Source organism: Hippoglossus stenolepis, chromosome 20 (assembly GCF_022539355.2).
Source record: "Hippoglossus stenolepis isolate QCI-W04-F060 chromosome 20, HSTE1.2, whole genome shotgun sequence".
NCBI classification, from domain to species: domain Eukaryota; kingdom Metazoa; phylum Chordata; class Actinopteri; order Pleuronectiformes; family Pleuronectidae; genus Hippoglossus; species Hippoglossus stenolepis.
The window spans coordinates 19,744,757-19,761,251 of NC_061502.1; the positions used below are offsets into that span (position 1 = coordinate 19,744,757).

General features: G+C 41.8%; 2 protein-coding genes across 2 annotated transcripts; one reads left to right on the top strand and one right to left on the bottom strand.

The window, feature by feature from the left end:
- Positions 1 to 7,237: 7,237 nt before the first annotated feature.
- On the bottom strand, positions 7,238 to 12,683 carry pex3 (peroxisomal biogenesis factor 3). Its single transcript, XM_035143885.2, has 12 exons — positions 12,465 to 12,683; positions 11,427 to 11,558; positions 11,246 to 11,327; positions 10,908 to 10,951; positions 10,664 to 10,785; positions 10,390 to 10,456; positions 10,184 to 10,238; positions 9,867 to 10,005; positions 9,725 to 9,795; positions 9,521 to 9,643; positions 9,275 to 9,371; positions 7,238 to 8,749 (listed from the first exon to the last, which is right to left on the bottom strand). Exons 1-12 carry the CDS (start codon positions 12,535 to 12,537, stop codon positions 8,666 to 8,668), a joined length of 1,089 nt encoding a protein of 362 aa, XP_034999776.1. The 5' UTR covers positions 12,538 to 12,683; the 3' UTR covers positions 7,238 to 8,665.
- Positions 12,684 to 13,458: 775 nt separating this feature from the next.
- On the top strand, positions 13,459 to 15,612 carry adat2 (adenosine deaminase tRNA specific 2). Its single transcript, XM_035143888.2, has 6 exons — positions 13,459 to 13,744; positions 14,330 to 14,434; positions 14,549 to 14,699; positions 14,842 to 14,948; positions 15,036 to 15,108; positions 15,345 to 15,612. Exons 1-6 carry the CDS (start codon positions 13,658 to 13,660, stop codon positions 15,371 to 15,373), a joined length of 552 nt encoding a protein of 183 aa, XP_034999779.2. The 5' UTR covers positions 13,459 to 13,657; the 3' UTR covers positions 15,374 to 15,612.
- The last annotated feature ends 883 nt before the right edge of the window (positions 15,613 to 16,495 follow it).

The following is a 16,495-nucleotide window of genomic DNA, read 5'->3' on the forward strand; positions in this document are numbered from 1 at the left end:
GACTTTAATTCAACCGTATTTAAAACAGATTTATGCAGGTTTCACGTGTTAGTTCCATCATGTTGTGGTGCAGCAGGATTCCAGCCTCTTAATGGTTTAAGTTATGACTCGTACTTTTACTTACGCAACAACTCACCGTCATGACGTGTCACTCTGACATCGAAACGAGGAGACAACAAAACAAGAAGCATGCAGAGCATCTGTGGAATGAAAACCTGTCGGGTTGATTCTCACCTCGGAGGAATGTATCTGCGTTCATGGAAAACCCTGAACGAGGAAATGTCCCATCGTGCTGCCTCGACCGAGAACAGTGAAGATGCGGCGTTCAGCTTGGTCTCAGCAGCTGCAGGAAATAAATTTCGGTCGGGCCGATTTCCGACCGATTAGCCCTCTTCGACAATCACATGGTAATAATCTTACCGCTACCGATTGTGTCGAAACCTCCCCGATCTCGAATCGTAAACATGATGGATATTTACGATAATCAGCTCCGACAGAAACCCGCGTTAGCCAATGAGAGTGTCCCCAACCAGATGTTGACAGATAGTGAGTACGTTACTGTTGGATTTCTAGATAAAGCGTTTTCATGCTGACTCATGATTTGTTGTATCGAGTGAAGACGACATGACGCGTCCATCTTGTTCATTCAGAGTCTGTTCAGTGATCGTGAAGCTACGGCTACTAACAGAATCCATATTTGAGAAACATTCAACGAGCGGTTTAATTTCTCTTTGCTTGGTCCATGTCCCATGTGCTAACGTGGAGGCTGGCTTTACAACTTATACTGCAGCCAGCCACCAGGGGGCGATCAAGATTATTTACCTTCCCTTTCGGAAGCACATCATTCATTATTTTACAGCTAATTCACTTTTTGGGAGTTTCCCTGTTAAACTGAGCTTCCCCCCCGTTTTAAATACTTTCACGTCAAATAAATCCGACGTTATCACCGGTTTCATGACGGATTTCCCATGATTCCTCTGCACAGCTGAACCGCGTCGACCGCGTGACAGCTGATCTCCGCTCAGACTGCTCCACTAACCCCCTGTGTTTATGTTTACACGGCTGTTACCGTGGCGACAACAGCTTCACGCCTCGCGGACTTCCACCTCTGGCACGACGACAGACAGAGAGAGAGAGAGAGAGAGAGAGAGAGAGAGAGAAAGAGAGAGAGAGAGAGAGAGAGAGAGAGAGAGAGGGAAGGAAGGAAGGGAAACCTCTGCAGGGGCCGCGTCCCATTCTGAAGAGTTTACATCCTGAAGTGTCTGTGACTCTTTCCTCTTTTCAAGAAACTGCATTTTTTAATTCACAATATTCTTGTTTATTTTGCAGAATTTATAAAGTTTTGTTAAAAATATCTATTTTTATTATCTTTACTCAGGAAACATTCAAATCCCGATAAATGTATTTCATGTATTGTGCATCTATAATTTACTTTATTCAAGATAATTTACTTTTTATAAAAGTATATATATATATAGCTTAAAAAATAATGGGGGAATTCCATGTGACCTTTATTTTCAAATCTGAATAAAGTTGTTTTTCTTTATTTTCGTCCCTAAACTCGCTCTAACGTTCTCGATCTGCAGGTTTGGAACAGGACGCTTCCCAGGACTCCCAGCACCTCGAGGCCTCGGCGCTCTTCACGTGGCGTCACATCCTCGGCGGCTCTGTGGTGTTATTTTTAGATCATGTGTAAACTGGTTTTTGTGGCCTTGGCAGCTGCAAAACACAAACACACACACACACACACACGCACACACACACACACACACACCCAGGTTTAGGTATCAGTGACGTCAGAACACTGGTTTTTATTTGTCTCATACGAGAGGAGCAAAGCTTTGAAAAGACATGACATCACCGTGTGGATATTAATAAAGTTAACATGTTACTGTGTAAATAGACTCGTAGTCATAGACGACATTTCATGGCTGCTGTCTAATGTTAGCATCTGTGTATTTATATATTTAAACATCCACAAAAACTACCACGTACAAAAATGGACAAAACGTCAAACTGAGGCTTGAAACCAGCAGAAACACACAAACAGGCGACGTGACTCTGAACTCAGAGACACACGTCCACACGGCGAGATGAGGAAGTCCAGGCCTGAAAAATATGAAAATTCAAAGGTTGGATTTACATTAGAAGTTAATATTTGACACCACTTTGACGTCCAGCGTGACCAAGAGGAGTCTCTGCTCCTCCGGTCTGACGCTGCCGTTCCCTCGTTAAGAGTTAAACTTTAACTTCAGGCTTCCACTACTTTCTCACGATAACACAGATGTAACAGTTTTGTTTCGGCCGCCGTGACTCAGCGTGTTTGTCTTCACTCTCTCTCTCAGCAGCGGGAAACCGTTGATTGTCTGGTTCCTTTTTTTTCTTTCCTCCTTCCTTGCCTGAAATGACACGGCAGATTTTCGAGCTGAACACCCAGGTCACATGTGGCCGCGGTGTTGATCTACGACCTCGTTTCATAACACGGCTTCACCTCAGCTCGACAAACCTTGAGTCATCTCATGTCGGCTGTTTTCACATCAGCTTCATGTCGAGTCACCGCTGATGAAATCTTACATCACTTCATGAAATTATATTTTCATCAGTGACTCTCGTCTAAAAGACTCTAAGTTTAAATTAGAGGCAGAAATACAAACTGTGGACATGATGAATTTGGTTTATCTAGTAAAACTTCTCACAGAGTAAAATAGTTTAGTCCCAGATTTGCCAGATCTGGGCCACAAGTGAGCCAAAGATACACCGCATGTACACCGCAAAGGCCAGAAGTGCCGCATCATTGCCAGACGTGGCCCACATCTGTACGTTGTGTGGCTATCGTCAGGATATTGATATTAATTCATCAGTATCTGCTGATGTAAGAGACAGAAAACGTGATTGACGTGATGAATGAAGCTTTTATTTACTCTATAAATTAAAAGAGTTGATTCATACAGTTCTCATGGACCTGACATCCACTGATTGATACAGTTATTGATGTTTTATTATTTTACTGGAAGGTTGGTGGTGTTAAACCCAACTAGCTTTTGTTGAAGTGTCCTTGAGCAAGACCTCAAACTTTGCCTCTAGTATGTATGTGGAGGGAAAGAATTATAATAATCAACTTATCTGTGACTTATCTGTTTTTTAAATTTCAAATAATTTCATTGTCATTTTACTGCTGCAGACACAAATATACACATATAGAAATATAGAAATGTAAAAATATCTAAAAAAGAATCGAAATTTAAAAGTATAAAAGGAAATATATACTTAAAATATATTATACTTACAATTGTTTATTAGGGTATTATCCATCTCCCCTCTCTGGTCCAATCCGCTCGCTCAGGTGAGCTGATGACATCACCTCCCGATCAGCAGTGTGACCTCAGTCTGTGTCATCATGAATTCCTAACGAGGGATCTCACGTCGTCCAATCAGCAGAGGCCTGGATTATCGGGTAACGAGGCCTGACCGCGAGCAGCCAATCAGGTCGCAGCACAAAGATTACGGCCTGTAGTGGCTCAGGGGGAATCAATAATGTAGACACACACACACACACACACACACACACACACACACACACACACACACACCGTCTCTACTACTACTACCGTAGATGAAAGAGAAGGACACGAGTGAGAAATAAAAGAGATGATGTCAGTGTTATTTTCCCATGATTCATTGCCAGTAGCTGTGAGTCACCAGCGATGTAAACTCGCTGTAATGCATCTGTTTACATCGTGGATCAGCTCTGATACGACGAACCTGAGCTGACCCCTCGTTTCTCGCTCTTTAGCTTCTGATCACGTTGTTTTCTTTTGTGTTTTCTGCGTCGAGGCCGAGCTCCGTTTGTTGTCAGGTGGATTTGTCATCTCCGCTTTAGGGAGGTTATGTTTTCACTTGGGTTTGTTTGTCTGATATTAAAACCTATTGGACTGATCCCCATGAAACTTGGTGGAAGGAAGGAGCTCATTACATTTGGGTGCAGATCTGGATCAGGAGGATCTGGATCAGGGGGATCTGGATCAGGAGGAATCTGGATCAGGAGGATCTGGATCCAGGGGGCTGGATGAGAACAATCAGACATGTTCAGAGAACTGATGTTTCTGAGTCTGTGTGATTTGGTAAATAAAAAAACTGATCTAGTGAATTTGAACATGGTTTCATTCGGAGACTCGTGGAGAACTGGACGTACTCGATTGGACCTGATTCCTGACGACTCATTTTCGAGTGCGACTGAATTTAAGCTTCATCGTGTGTCGTCTCACCGCAGGAGGGAGAGAAGAGGAATCCGATGCTTCCCGACAGTGGGATGAACTAGTCAGATAAATCGTCAACACGAGTCGATTTGTCAAAATCAGCACCTGTTTTTTTCTCATTGCTACTTCGTGAAATCAGAAAACACAGTGAAAGTGAAGCCAGGACACGATTCAAAGCCGGATCTGGTCCCGACACAGTGAGAGTCGTCACGTAACAGGAAATAAGGCAATTACTACTGTTATACAAGTAATAACTATAATTATAATTCAATAATTATAATTATAATAGCACCTTTCAAACCACAGGAGCAAACAGCTTCACAAGATACAAATGAAGAATTCAAGTCAAATAATGGGGGAAAAAATGTGCTATTGGTGTAAAATTAAAAAAAACTAATTATCTGAAACCAGAAACTTGAACTCGAGCAGAGTTTTGACCTGAAACATGATTTTAAGAAGCTGACGTCACCGATGATGCTGGAAAGAAACAGGGAAAGTTTCAAGCGCTGACTCGTGACTAAGAGCACGTACCAGCGGTGATTGTTCAAACACCTGATGCCAGCTCAGAGATCACATGACCTGTGGCTCAGCAGGTTTTACCGAGAGGAATCAAAGCTGCTGATCGTCGCGGTGGAAGTGACACTGATACCGCACAGGAGCCGTTCCTTCATTGTTCTGTGCTGGATTTGAAACTTCACGTAAAGAGGAGGGAGGTAAAGACAACAGAACCTGTTCCGTTATGTCTTCAGAGACTCAGACGTGAGCAGCCTCACGCAGCCGGCCGGTGAGAACAGACCTTCAGCTCGACTGGGGGTTTCCAGCTCCGTGCCACAGACGATCAGTGGAGCGTGAACAAAAAGCACAGAGGGGTTCAAACAGTGACACGCAGTCATGTGCTGCAGGAAGAGCAGAACCTGTTTGTGCTTCTGCTGAACGTAACTCGGTGACTCACGGTTACTCAGCAAACAGAGGCTTGTCTTTGTGGCACAAGGCCTCCATTCTGCCACTCGCCGTGATTCGGCATGTTTACGTGAGAGTCGCGTTCTATTTCGGGACGTAAAAGGGATTTCGTCAGCGAGCGGGTCACAAGGTCGTGAGGCTGCAGCCGATGAAACTCAGACACGTTTATTACACATCTGACTGACAATGAGTGTGTGTGTGTGTGTGTGTGTGTGTTCGTTAGACCTTGGTAATGATAGTTTTGACCTTTGACCTTGACCACACGACTCTTATCAGTTAATCTGTGAGTGAACGTTTGTGCCAAAGGATTCACCTTCACTCGTCCTTATAAGGTAAAATATCTGAAAGGGTCACAAGAGAGGATGAAGTCATCTTTTGACTCACTAGGAAGAAAGTGAATGTATCCAAGCGCACACGCACACACACACACACACAGTTTCATTTAAACTTGTAAATTTAAAACGTGTTATTGTGTTTCTTTCCTCTCAGCTGCTGCGTTGACCTTTGCGCTCGTGTGCGACGTCTCTGTTGTGTTTCTCTTTTCGTACGTCGGCTTTTTCCACTGTTTGCTCTTCTTGCAGCTTTTGGTTCTGATAAGATGTTTTTCAAAAAACGACTTTGCCTTCGAGGCTGCGCCGAGAACGACTCGTCACCACAAACACGGCTGAAGGTGAAATCTGACCAAGGTCTGAGGTGGAAATAACACAAACACGCTGAATCAGCTAAATTGAGCCTCGTGTTCCAAAACTGGGAAAAAGGCTTGAAATCTAATTTTCAAGCAAAGTTTTGCAGGATTGGAACTAAGTTTTAAAATCTTGCAAAATGTTTCATAGGCTGAAAAAAGTCAAATCTCTGCAAACATCGTTTTGTGTTTGAGTTTTCCTTTCTTCAAAACCGCAGCTTTTCTTTTTACAGTGTTTCTTCAGAATCGAACCTCGAGTCACAGAGAATCATGTGATCGAGCCGTTCCGGTGTTTCCCCTTTTTCAACCGGTGAAGTGAAATATTAAGTTTCACAGCAGCACATTTTCTGAACAGTCGACTAAAGTTCAAATGATTTTGAAACCTGTGAACTTCAAAACATGTCGACTCTGCTTTTTCATTCAAGCCTTTTTAACTCCTGTCTGATCAGAACTGTAACGTGTTTAAAGTCGGTTTCATGATCCAGTCCAGTAAAGGAAATGACATGTTTCTAATTATTCAGCTTCTCCATTAAAAACCACAACAGAAACTAAAGCTGGTCTCAGGTTGGCTCTTAATTATTATTCTAATTTATTCAAAACAGCATCAATCTTTCAATGTGTTGAGTCAAAGAGAACAGACACACTCATCATTTCCTGTTTGCTGCTGCAGTAGAGCGCCCCCTGTTGACACAGTAATCACCTATTGAATAACTGAAGCATCAACTTTTTTATTCAAGTGACTTTAACTGAACTATTTTACAAAATTTAAGGTCAAACTATCAATTTATTTTATTATCTTAAACATTTATAGGCATTGTTTTACTGCTTCAACTTAATTTAGAATTTCGACCTTATATTCTACTTTTTAATGTCTTTTATTTTGCTTGAAAAATTGTTGCGCTTTCTGATTTTGAATTTTGTTTTAAATGTCACTGCCTTGCCTTTACTGCAGCCAGCCACCAGGGGGCGATAAACTATTTGGCTTCACTTTTCACATCCATCTTCATTTACAGTTTGTCGATTCCTTTAAAAACACTTGCAAAGACAAAAGAAAACACGCTCAGTGTTTACGAAATCACACTTTAAGTTTATTTATTTATCTCTTTAATCATTTTCTACAAACATACATTTCCGCTGTCGTTCACGCGTCACTGATGACGACAGACATCGTTTTACATTCTCACCTGTTTGTTAACTAACCCAGGAACCAGGAAGTAAGTGAGCTGAAACCGCCGCCTGGTGCTTTTCTCGTCCCCTGAGAAGGAAGCTGGGATCTGACGGGTTAACGTGAAAATCTGTTAACACGAAACTAGCGTCCAGACATACGCAGTCAAGGGGAGTCCCTTTAAATCCCACCAGGCAGCAACGCTCCAACAATCAGTTATTTTCTTTTAAACTGCTTCCTGCTTCACGAGGGTGAAGGTCTGTTTATCGGAGGATCTTCACAGACGGGAGTTTTGTCGTTTAAAGCTTCAAAACAGAACCGAGGCTGAACGAGTTCCTGATGTGAAGCTGAGTCAGTTAGTGAAAGGAAAGAAAATGTGTTGAGTCTGTGGGGGAAACATTTCACTATGATAATGATATATTAATAATAATGATATTAATAATAATGATGCTCGCTCCTACACAATTAGTTGTTACAGTTTTAGGGATAAAACCAGGAGGTGACAACACTACTGTTGAGAATAGAATCACATTCATTTTAATTTAAGTTAATTTGATTATTTTATTTTTTAAATATAATGAATTTCCTTCTATGAATTGACAGGATGAGTTTTCACAACAGCAGTGGAAGAGTGACACCTGCTGGCCAAACTACAGAAACATGGGATTTTCTGAAATCATGTTATTGTATATTTACTTTTATGCACATTTATAATTATGAATGTTCTTTTTATTTTGTTTAACTCCGCAGCAGAAGAGGTGACTCATGTGCAAAGATGCAAACAGAGCTGATAGTCACTGAGGGTCGAGCCCCTCGGGTTCTGTTCACATATTTAGTTTTTAATCATGTTAACTTTACGACATATTAAATCTGAATTGAATCACTGGCACTTCAACGTGATCATTGTGTGTTTAGAAGTTGTAAAATCTGCTAAACAAGGACGGAGCTGCTGCAGATTTCTTTAAACACCGTGAAAAAAAAATTCAAAGCAAAAAGTCAAATTTAAAAAGTCTGAATATCACCATATCCCTTTGCCACCTTATGAAAATTAAAAATAAAAAACCCAACACATTGTAAACCCTTCAGATCTGGACACACAGCGAGAGCGTCGACCGAACCGCCGGAGACGTGAAATCACAGCTGATAGAAAAAAAAAAAAGGGGAAATCATCTAAAACCTGTGATTAACAAATTGAACCGAAGTTGTTCCGTAACGACTTGTTTGGAGAACGTGGCGTTCGGCTCTTAGCGGAACCGTCTCATCCTTCGCAGACAGTTTTCCCGCCTCTCAGTGTCGATTAGAATCACATTACCTGGTTATTCAAGACTCTTAAATTCCCAAGATGCATTGCTTTATCCAGGGGTTGATCACCGGCGCAGGTTCCTCCTCCACCAGTTCATGATCCGTCACGGAATGGTTCCCAGAGCAGACGCTCCTGTGAATGTTTTCACCACAGAGCCAGATGTTGGAGCGATGGCGAGGAGGAAATCGTCTCACAGAGACGGGGGAGGGGCAACAAGTCCTCGACTCATCTTCATCTTCTATCTCTGATTTTGACCACACTCTCCTCCTCCTCCTCCTCCTCATGATTGGTCCATGGTCTTATTTCTGCAGCTCCTCCTGTGTGCTGAAGGTCTCGTAGACGTTGGCGGCAAACTCCTTCACCTGGTCGTTGAGCAGCAGCTCCTGCAGGCGTCAGACAGGAAGTTAGAGACACATGTTTATTCTGCTTCGGCTGATTAATATTAACTTTGTGTTGTGTTTGTCAGCACGTGAGACACATGCTGGACTTTTCAGATAGAAAATCAAACCAGTGCCGTTTGACCTGTTTATTCAGCTGTGATTTGTGCGACTGATCGATGAGTTCAAACAATCTCCTGCTTCAGTGTTTCATCATCTTTCAAACAAACAAGTCAGGACGACACTTTATATCATTTTCATTACTGTTTCATCTGCCAATTATTCATGGCTTGATCTAAAACAAAGTCCAATCCACGAACATGGAGGAGGCAGGGCTTATGAACTATACTGCAGACAGCCACCAGGGGATGATGCAGATGTTTTGGCTTCACTTTTGGAGAAGTGAATACAGTCTATGACTTAATCTGATCGATTAAACTACTCGCTGTAGCTCAACATGAAACGAAGCATTAACAGATGAAAGTGTCTCGTTGTAAAGACAGAACGAGGAGGACGGATGTCCGTCTCTACCTGAACAAAGTGACTCGGAGTCTCACTGCAGATGGTGTTGATCTGACCGTTGATGATGGGGATGATCTTCGCCAGCGGCAGACTGACTGCAGACAGACTGGACACACACACACACAAACAAACACACACACACACACGCAGAGAGACATGTTGACATCAAACATCTTGAAAAATGTATAATCTGTACGTTTATTGATATGAAACTGGGACAAACTGTTCAGTGGGTGTGTCATTCAAACAGCTCACCTATCAGAAGCGGCGCTGGAGGCGCAGTCACCAGGAGGCGGGCGGAAGAACTCCGCCAGGTTGTCGAGGAGACGAGAGAAACCCCGGTTCAGACAAGCGTTCAGGACGGTGGTGAAGTCCGGACTGTCGTCACAGAACACGTCTCACTCACAAAGTTCACGAATACAAATACGTTCAAGTTTAAATGACGACGACGGCGTTTACCTGTCCAACATGTCTCTGGTCTCGTTCAACAGTCTGATGGTCATCAAATCGTTCTCTGTCAACCCACACGCCTGGAGGGACGAGAGCGTTAGTTACCAACACCGTGCAGCGGCTTCTATAAATACTGTTTCTCTGTTTGCACCTGGTCAGTGAGCGTGTTCTCGTCGTCAGAGAGCATGTACCAGGACAGCGAGCGCTCGGAGCCGGCCTCCACCTCAGCTCGAATCCAACTCAGCTGCTGCTCCAACTCCAGCAGAGACATACTGTGCTTCAGAGACATGCTGGGGGAGTTAGATTTGGGTTAGAAAGGAAAATGTCAGAGTGAAGAAATCCTCTGAGAAATCGTGTTCACGAGAACAGGACAAACATTCTAACAACTGCTGCTGGTGCAGAGACATGAGAATCATCTGTGGACACATGGACCATGAAAATACTTGTTAGGTCCAGAACCTCACTCACCCCCCCAGTGAGTTCTGCACCACTTTCTTCACCAGCGTCATCAACTCTGCCAAACCTGACCAGAGACAGAGACAGAGGAGGATTATTACCTTACTGACGAGGATGAGCAGAGTCAGGCAGTGATGTGATCTCACGTGATCTCATGTGATCTCATGTGATCTCATGTGATCTCATGTGATCTCATGTGATCGTGGTGCGTTTGTTACCGTCTCCCAGCAGATGCTGGATACTGGACAGGTACTGCTGCTGAATGTCTGGAGGAGCAAGTGGTGTCTGGAAGAAAAAACACAGAACACAAACGTGAATAAGGTTCTAAGACACATCTCTGGATGCAACTCAGACGCATCATCAGTGATGTAACCTGGGGTCATCAGCAGTTTTGGAATAATCCTGCTGACTCAGCGGAGGTTTAGCGCGAGCAGCAGAAACTTCAGCTCTGTGTGTGAGAGGAGATTATGAAACGCTCCTCGTGTTCCTCACCATTCCGTTCTTTCCCACAGAGTTGTCCAGGTACAGATATCCACCGATGATGTTGAGCTGGACTCTCAGTAAAACCACCAGCATGCAGGTGCTGTACACGCCCACAACGGTGCGAGTGAAACCTGAGGAAAACCAAACGATGTCAGATCCTGAATCTCAAGACAATAACTAAAAAGGTTAAATTAGCAATCCTTCCCATAAAGTAAGTAATGGGATTATTGACAACTGAATATTGATGACTTACTGATGATCTTTAAATCTTCCCAGATCTCCAGTTTGTTGGCTGGTCTGTGACATGATGAGGAAGAAAGAAGAAAACACACCATGAGAAACACAAACTCCTGAGAATCTCCACACACTATTTTCCAGACAGTTTCCAGAGTTCATGCCTGAAAACAGCTCCTGTGATATAATGTAAAACTTCAACATGGATGTTTAGTTCCATTAAAATCCACTAAAAAGAACATTCAGTGACATAAATGTAAACATATTGATTATTGGAACAAATCTGTGTTGAATTGTGAACATGTAAATTAAAAATAGTTAGAAATCATTGGTTGTGACAGTGGAAGCTCTTCTCACTTGGTCTTGAGTAGTGATGTGAGACTTTCTGAGTTCAGTTGATTGACGATGGCTTCTTTCAGTGGAGGGAGCATGGACAGCACTGTGACACACACACACACACAAAATAAATGACACACACAATAAAATCACACGTTGTGCCATGTCATTGCTCTGAGGAACACGCGTGTAACGTGTTTACCCGTCATGTTGCACGTCCTCTGGTTGCTTTCGAAGTGGAACTGCCTCCTGGCCTGAGCGATGTAGTCCATCGCCTCCTTCTCCTGGAGCTCCATGATCTTCTTCTGGGCATATTTACCCAGGAGGTAGACCCCTGGTGGTCGGAGACAAACAGGAAGCAGTGGTGAGCAATGACGACAATTATCACCTAACCAAGGTTCAGTACGTATTGATGTAGTGTTATTGTGTTGTGTTGTTGTGTTGTGTTGTGTTTTAACACCTCAACCTTCACTCAGGAGCACAAATCTTTAAACTATTAATAAACAACAATGTGACATTTATAGAAGAGGAGCTTTTGTATTTCATACCGTCAAACAGAACATGTGACCTAATGGTGAAAGACACAATCCATGTTTTAGAATAGAATCTGTAAAGCTCACATGTTTTAGTCTTATGATTAAATGTCTTATTATTATTATTAGAGTCTGACTCACTTTAATTCATCACAAACCAATGATCTTCAACGCTACATTAACTATTCCACTTTTTATTATTGAGTTAAAAACGCATTGGAAACAACTCAGGCTAACATGCTAACCCTTTAGCATCCATGAGTGCTGAGCTCATGCGTGGAACTTCCAACCAAACCTCGTTCATTTTTCTGGACATTTAAAGAAGCCGCTCTTACAGCACAACCTCACACTGAATGTGAACGAACCGGTTTGTTGAATCGTTGAAAGTCATTTTTTAAAACTCGGCCACAACAAACAAGTTATTACACGATGTTAGTTTTGTTGAGATGTAACTTCTGTCGCGTGGTTCTAACACAGGTTTGAACCAGTGGAATAAACACGATGTTGTGACAGAGAACTGAAGATCTGCCGCCGAATGGAGGGAAAGACGAGACGAATTGATCACAACAGCATCTTCGGTTCGTCCATGATCTCAATTCGTATTTTAAGTGACCTCCGGAGTTTCTAGAGAGGAGAGGACATTGTTCGGATATAAGTCAACGGAGTCTGGCGCCCCGGCTACTAGCACAGCAGCTAACAGCGGTTACCTCCAGCGACAGCTCCGGAGAACAGGAATTTCTTTTTGTGACGTTTGATAAAATTCCAGGCGGAAGAAAACATCCTCGGAGCGATTCAGCGACCGGAACTGCGGGAACTCTGCGTCCTTTTCCGAACTTCCTACGAACTATTTGACGGACATGTTCGCCGGAGTTTCGCTAGTTAGCATCTGCTACATGCTAGCTGTCAGAAAAAAAACCTGACAGGATGACGCAAGTTCCGGTTGGACATTTCAGAATAAAATAAAGTACATTGACCCTTGACTGAAATGTTTGTCCCCAAAATCCTCATCGAACCATAAATAACAATTTTATGAACATAAAGAATCATTAGTGTTAAACATATAACAATTTACAAGCATTTTAAAATAAGGTACTTCAAATTCTTCTTTCTGTCTGCAACTGAATCTGAATAAAGTCTGAATGTGAAACTGGATTAACTGGAGTACAGCTGTTTAAATTAGTGACTTATTATAATACTTATCAGTCAGTAAAATGAATACTTAAAAAAGTAATAATTAAGTCAATTTAATGTAGGTTGCAACTATATGTTTAAAAACAGGGGAAATGTAGTTTTAAAGCGGTATCTGTTGTATATGTGTCATATAGTTGTGTATATTTATTAAAGTCACATCAGAAATAAGGGTTTTACCACTAATATATAGACAGAGATCAAAGTTAAGACATGTACCAAACTTATTAAAGCTCTAAATATGGTTTATACCAATATTTTGATGGTGTGAAAGTTGTTTGTTACACATTAAAATGAAAGACAGAACATGTAAAAGCATTTCAAGTGATTATTTGTTTAAACAGTGAATTGGTGTCGACAAATACAATTATCATTAAACCTTTAAATCTTTTTTTGCAACTAAAATACCATCGATATTAATGTTGATTATAAATAAACGTGTGAACTTGAAGTGTCACTGAGTTATGCTTTTATTTTACAGGAATTATTCTCTCTCTTCCTGTTAACATCTAATATCGAGGATCGACTGCTCATGTCTGAAGGCGGAAGTGGTGCATCCAATATTATCTTCCCCCTCCTGCGTGGTCACTGCGCTGCTCGTGAGCTACAACGTGTTTTATTTTACTCGAGTTAAGAAGAATTAGTTGTAGTAACAGTTGCAGTAATAGTTGTAGTATTAGTAGTATTAGTACATGTAGTAGTATCTGTTGCCATGGGAACGCAGACAGGAAGTGAAGCTGGGGCTTTTTATCCGAGTGATGAAGAAATTGAGAAGTGGATGTTCAACGCGTTCAAGATGGTGAGTGAAAAAAATACTGATCTATCAATAATAATGATTAATTTATCAATAATCTTTTAATATTCAGACGTTTTCAATATCAGACATCAACGAAAAACACATTTCATATTGAAGTTATTATTCTCGAAGGTCTTCTCTTTTAGCTGAGTGAGTTTTAAAGTGTTTAAAACAACATGTTTATGAACAATGTGTTAATGTGTTTGACTCGAGGAGCCTCAACGTGGTTTTATCCCAGAATTCTCAACGACAGCCAATCAGAAGCCTGGACTCTGTTTTTAAGTGAAGTTATAAACACGTAAATATATCATAACAATAGTAACAATGATAACTTTGATTATAGAGAACTTTTTCGAAATCTAAATTACAAAGTGCTTTACTAGGGCAGCAAAATAAAACCGACATAGGTCCGGAGCTGAGTTCTGTCCAGAGTCGTCACTAGATCTCTGGGTCAGGGGAGTGAAGATTCATGATGACATAAAAACACGTTGAATCGTCTCCGTGTCTTCAAAAGTTCAAATTGATTGAATAGTAGAAATATTCCAGAGAAGATAAAAACCTGATGGTTCCACGTTTGTGTTGTTTCAGGCCAGAGACGCTCTGGAGAACAGAGAAGTTCCTGTCGGGTGTCTCCTGGTCCACAAGGAGCAGGTCGTCGGAAAAGGACGGAACGAAGTCAACCAGAGCAAAAACGTAGGGACAATGTAGAGCGTGGTTTTTACTGTACGAGAGTTTGTGTTTATGTTGTAACTAACATGTGATTCTGTGTGTGTGTGTGTCTGTGTGTGTGTGTGTGTGGTTTCCCAGGCGACGCGTCACGCTGAGATGGTCGCTCTGGACCAGCTCCTGGACTGGTGTCGCCATAGCAACCTGGATGTGAGGAGCGTGTGCGAGCGAACGGCGCTGTACGTCACCGTGGAGCCGTGCATCATGTGTGCGTCGGCCCTGCGCCTGCTCAGTATCCTCCCTGTGTGTGTGAGTGTGAGTGTGTGTGTGTGTGTGTGTGTGTGTGTGAGTGTGTGTGTGTGTGTGTGTGTGTGTGTGTGTGTGTGTGTGTGTGTGTGTGTGTGTGTGTGTGTTGTTCCTTCACTGTGTGTTAGATATCCCTGTGGTCGTGTACGGCTGCAGGAACGAGAGGTTCGGAGGCTGCGGGTCGGTTCTGGACGTCTCCTCCGCAAACTTACCTCAAACTGGGACCACGTTCAAGGTGTGTGTGTCTGTGTGTGTGTGTGTGTGTGTTTGTGTTTGTCTGTGTGTAGCGTGTTGTGTATGTAACTGTATCTTGTGTGTTCAGTGTGTTTCAGGTCACAGAGCAGAAGAAGCTGTTGAGATGTTGAAGACTTTCTACAAACAGGAAAATCCAAACGGTGATTAGAACTTCTTCTTCTTCTTCTTCTTCTTCTTCTTCTTCTCTCTTTTTTTTAACTATTCTTTCTTTTCTATTTTCTGTCGTTCTTTTTACTTTTCCTACATCAGCTTTACTTTATTTTCCTTTTCTATAATTGCTCTGTTTGAATTTTCTTCCATTTCTTTCCACATCTTCTTCTCTTCTTGTTTTTTAAGTTACTTTCTTTAACAGTCTTTTACTTTCTGTCTGTTTCAGCCCCAAAACCTAAACCCAGGAAGGACTGAGGTGGTTTCCAGACACAGGAGTTGTAGATTTTCTTGTATTTACCTTTGTAATTTAATAAATTGTTTTATAAATAATGTTTGTTTTGCTGCCTGTCAGTCAATCTGCCTGCAGGGGGCGCTGTAGGTCAACTAACCACACGTTGTCCAAATCAGAAATAAAACTCATAAATCTGAATGTGTAAAATATCAGAAACTAAAACTGTGTCGAACATGGGATTAAAACAGAAATATGAAAATGATCAAATGAAAAATCTAATTTTTGTTGCTAAATGTTTAAAAATGCAACAATTCAGAGAATGTGCATTTGTGTGTGTCTGTGTGTGTGTGTTTTTCACACTAATGGTTGACGTTTCTCTTCCTTCTTTTCTTTCACATTGCTTTCTTACACTTTCCTTCCTGAATCCTATCCTCCTTTTTCTTTTCCTCCCTTCCTTTAATGCCTCCTCATGATTTTTGCTCCCACAGTGTCCCTCCCTCTTTTCTTCACCTCCTCGTCTCTTCATGCTTTGTTCTTTCAATTTCACACCATATCTTTCTTCCTTCCTTCCTTCCTTCCTTTCTTTCTTTCTTTTACTAGTTTCATCTTTTGTCTCCCTTCCTTGTGAAATTCGCTCTCCTCCCTCACAAAGATGAATTCATCAAATTTCCCATCAGTCGCTTCTTCTTCAGAACATTTCACACAATAAATTGCTTGGAGACGTTTTATTCTTTTTTCATTTGATCTGATTATTTATCTGGAACACGTGTCAGCGTCCGGCTCCTCGTTAGCATGTAAATCTATGTTAATGGATTCAGAGCAGAATATTCCTGAATGTTTTAATGTGTCACCTCAGAGCTGACGTGTTAATGAAGAGACCACACACACAGACACACAGACACACAACAGGGTGCAGAGTCAGTTGCTGAGCACTAATGAACAGGGTGTGTTGTGTCAGACTCTTGTTTCCAAACTGACAGTGAGAGGAGCCGAGACACACACACACACACACAGTCCAACACTTTGTAAAAATCTGTGTAATATTATCAGATGTCATCTTGTGTAAACGTGAGAGAACTGTGCCAGAAAAAATTAAGAAGTTTCTTTTCATTTATTTAAAAAAAAATCTTTCTCCAGCAGACGAC

Excerpts from the sequence above, each read along its gene's own strand:
- pex3 (XM_035143885.2), bottom strand. The coding sequence starts at position 12,537 with ATGTTTTCTTCCGCCTGGAATTTTATCAAACGTCACAAAAAGAAATTC. Across the intron at positions 10,239-10,389 it reads CCAGCATCTGCTGGGAGACG|GTTTGGCAGAGTTGATGACG; the intron begins GTAACAAACGCA and ends GTCTCTGGTCAG. Across the intron at positions 9,644-9,724 it reads ACCAGAGACATGTTGGACAG|TCCGGACTTCACCACCGTCC; the intron begins GTAAACGCCGTC and ends CTGTGACGACAG.
- adat2 (XM_035143888.2), top strand. The coding sequence starts at position 13,658 with ATGGGAACGCAGACAGGAAGTGAAGCTGGGGCTTTTTATCCGAGTGAT. Across the intron at positions 14,700-14,841 it reads GTCGGCCCTGCGCCTGCTCA|ATATCCCTGTGGTCGTGTAC; the intron begins GTATCCTCCCTG and ends ACTGTGTGTTAG. Across the intron at positions 14,949-15,035 it reads AAACTGGGACCACGTTCAAG|TGTGTTTCAGGTCACAGAGC; the intron begins GTGTGTGTGTCT and ends TTGTGTGTTCAG.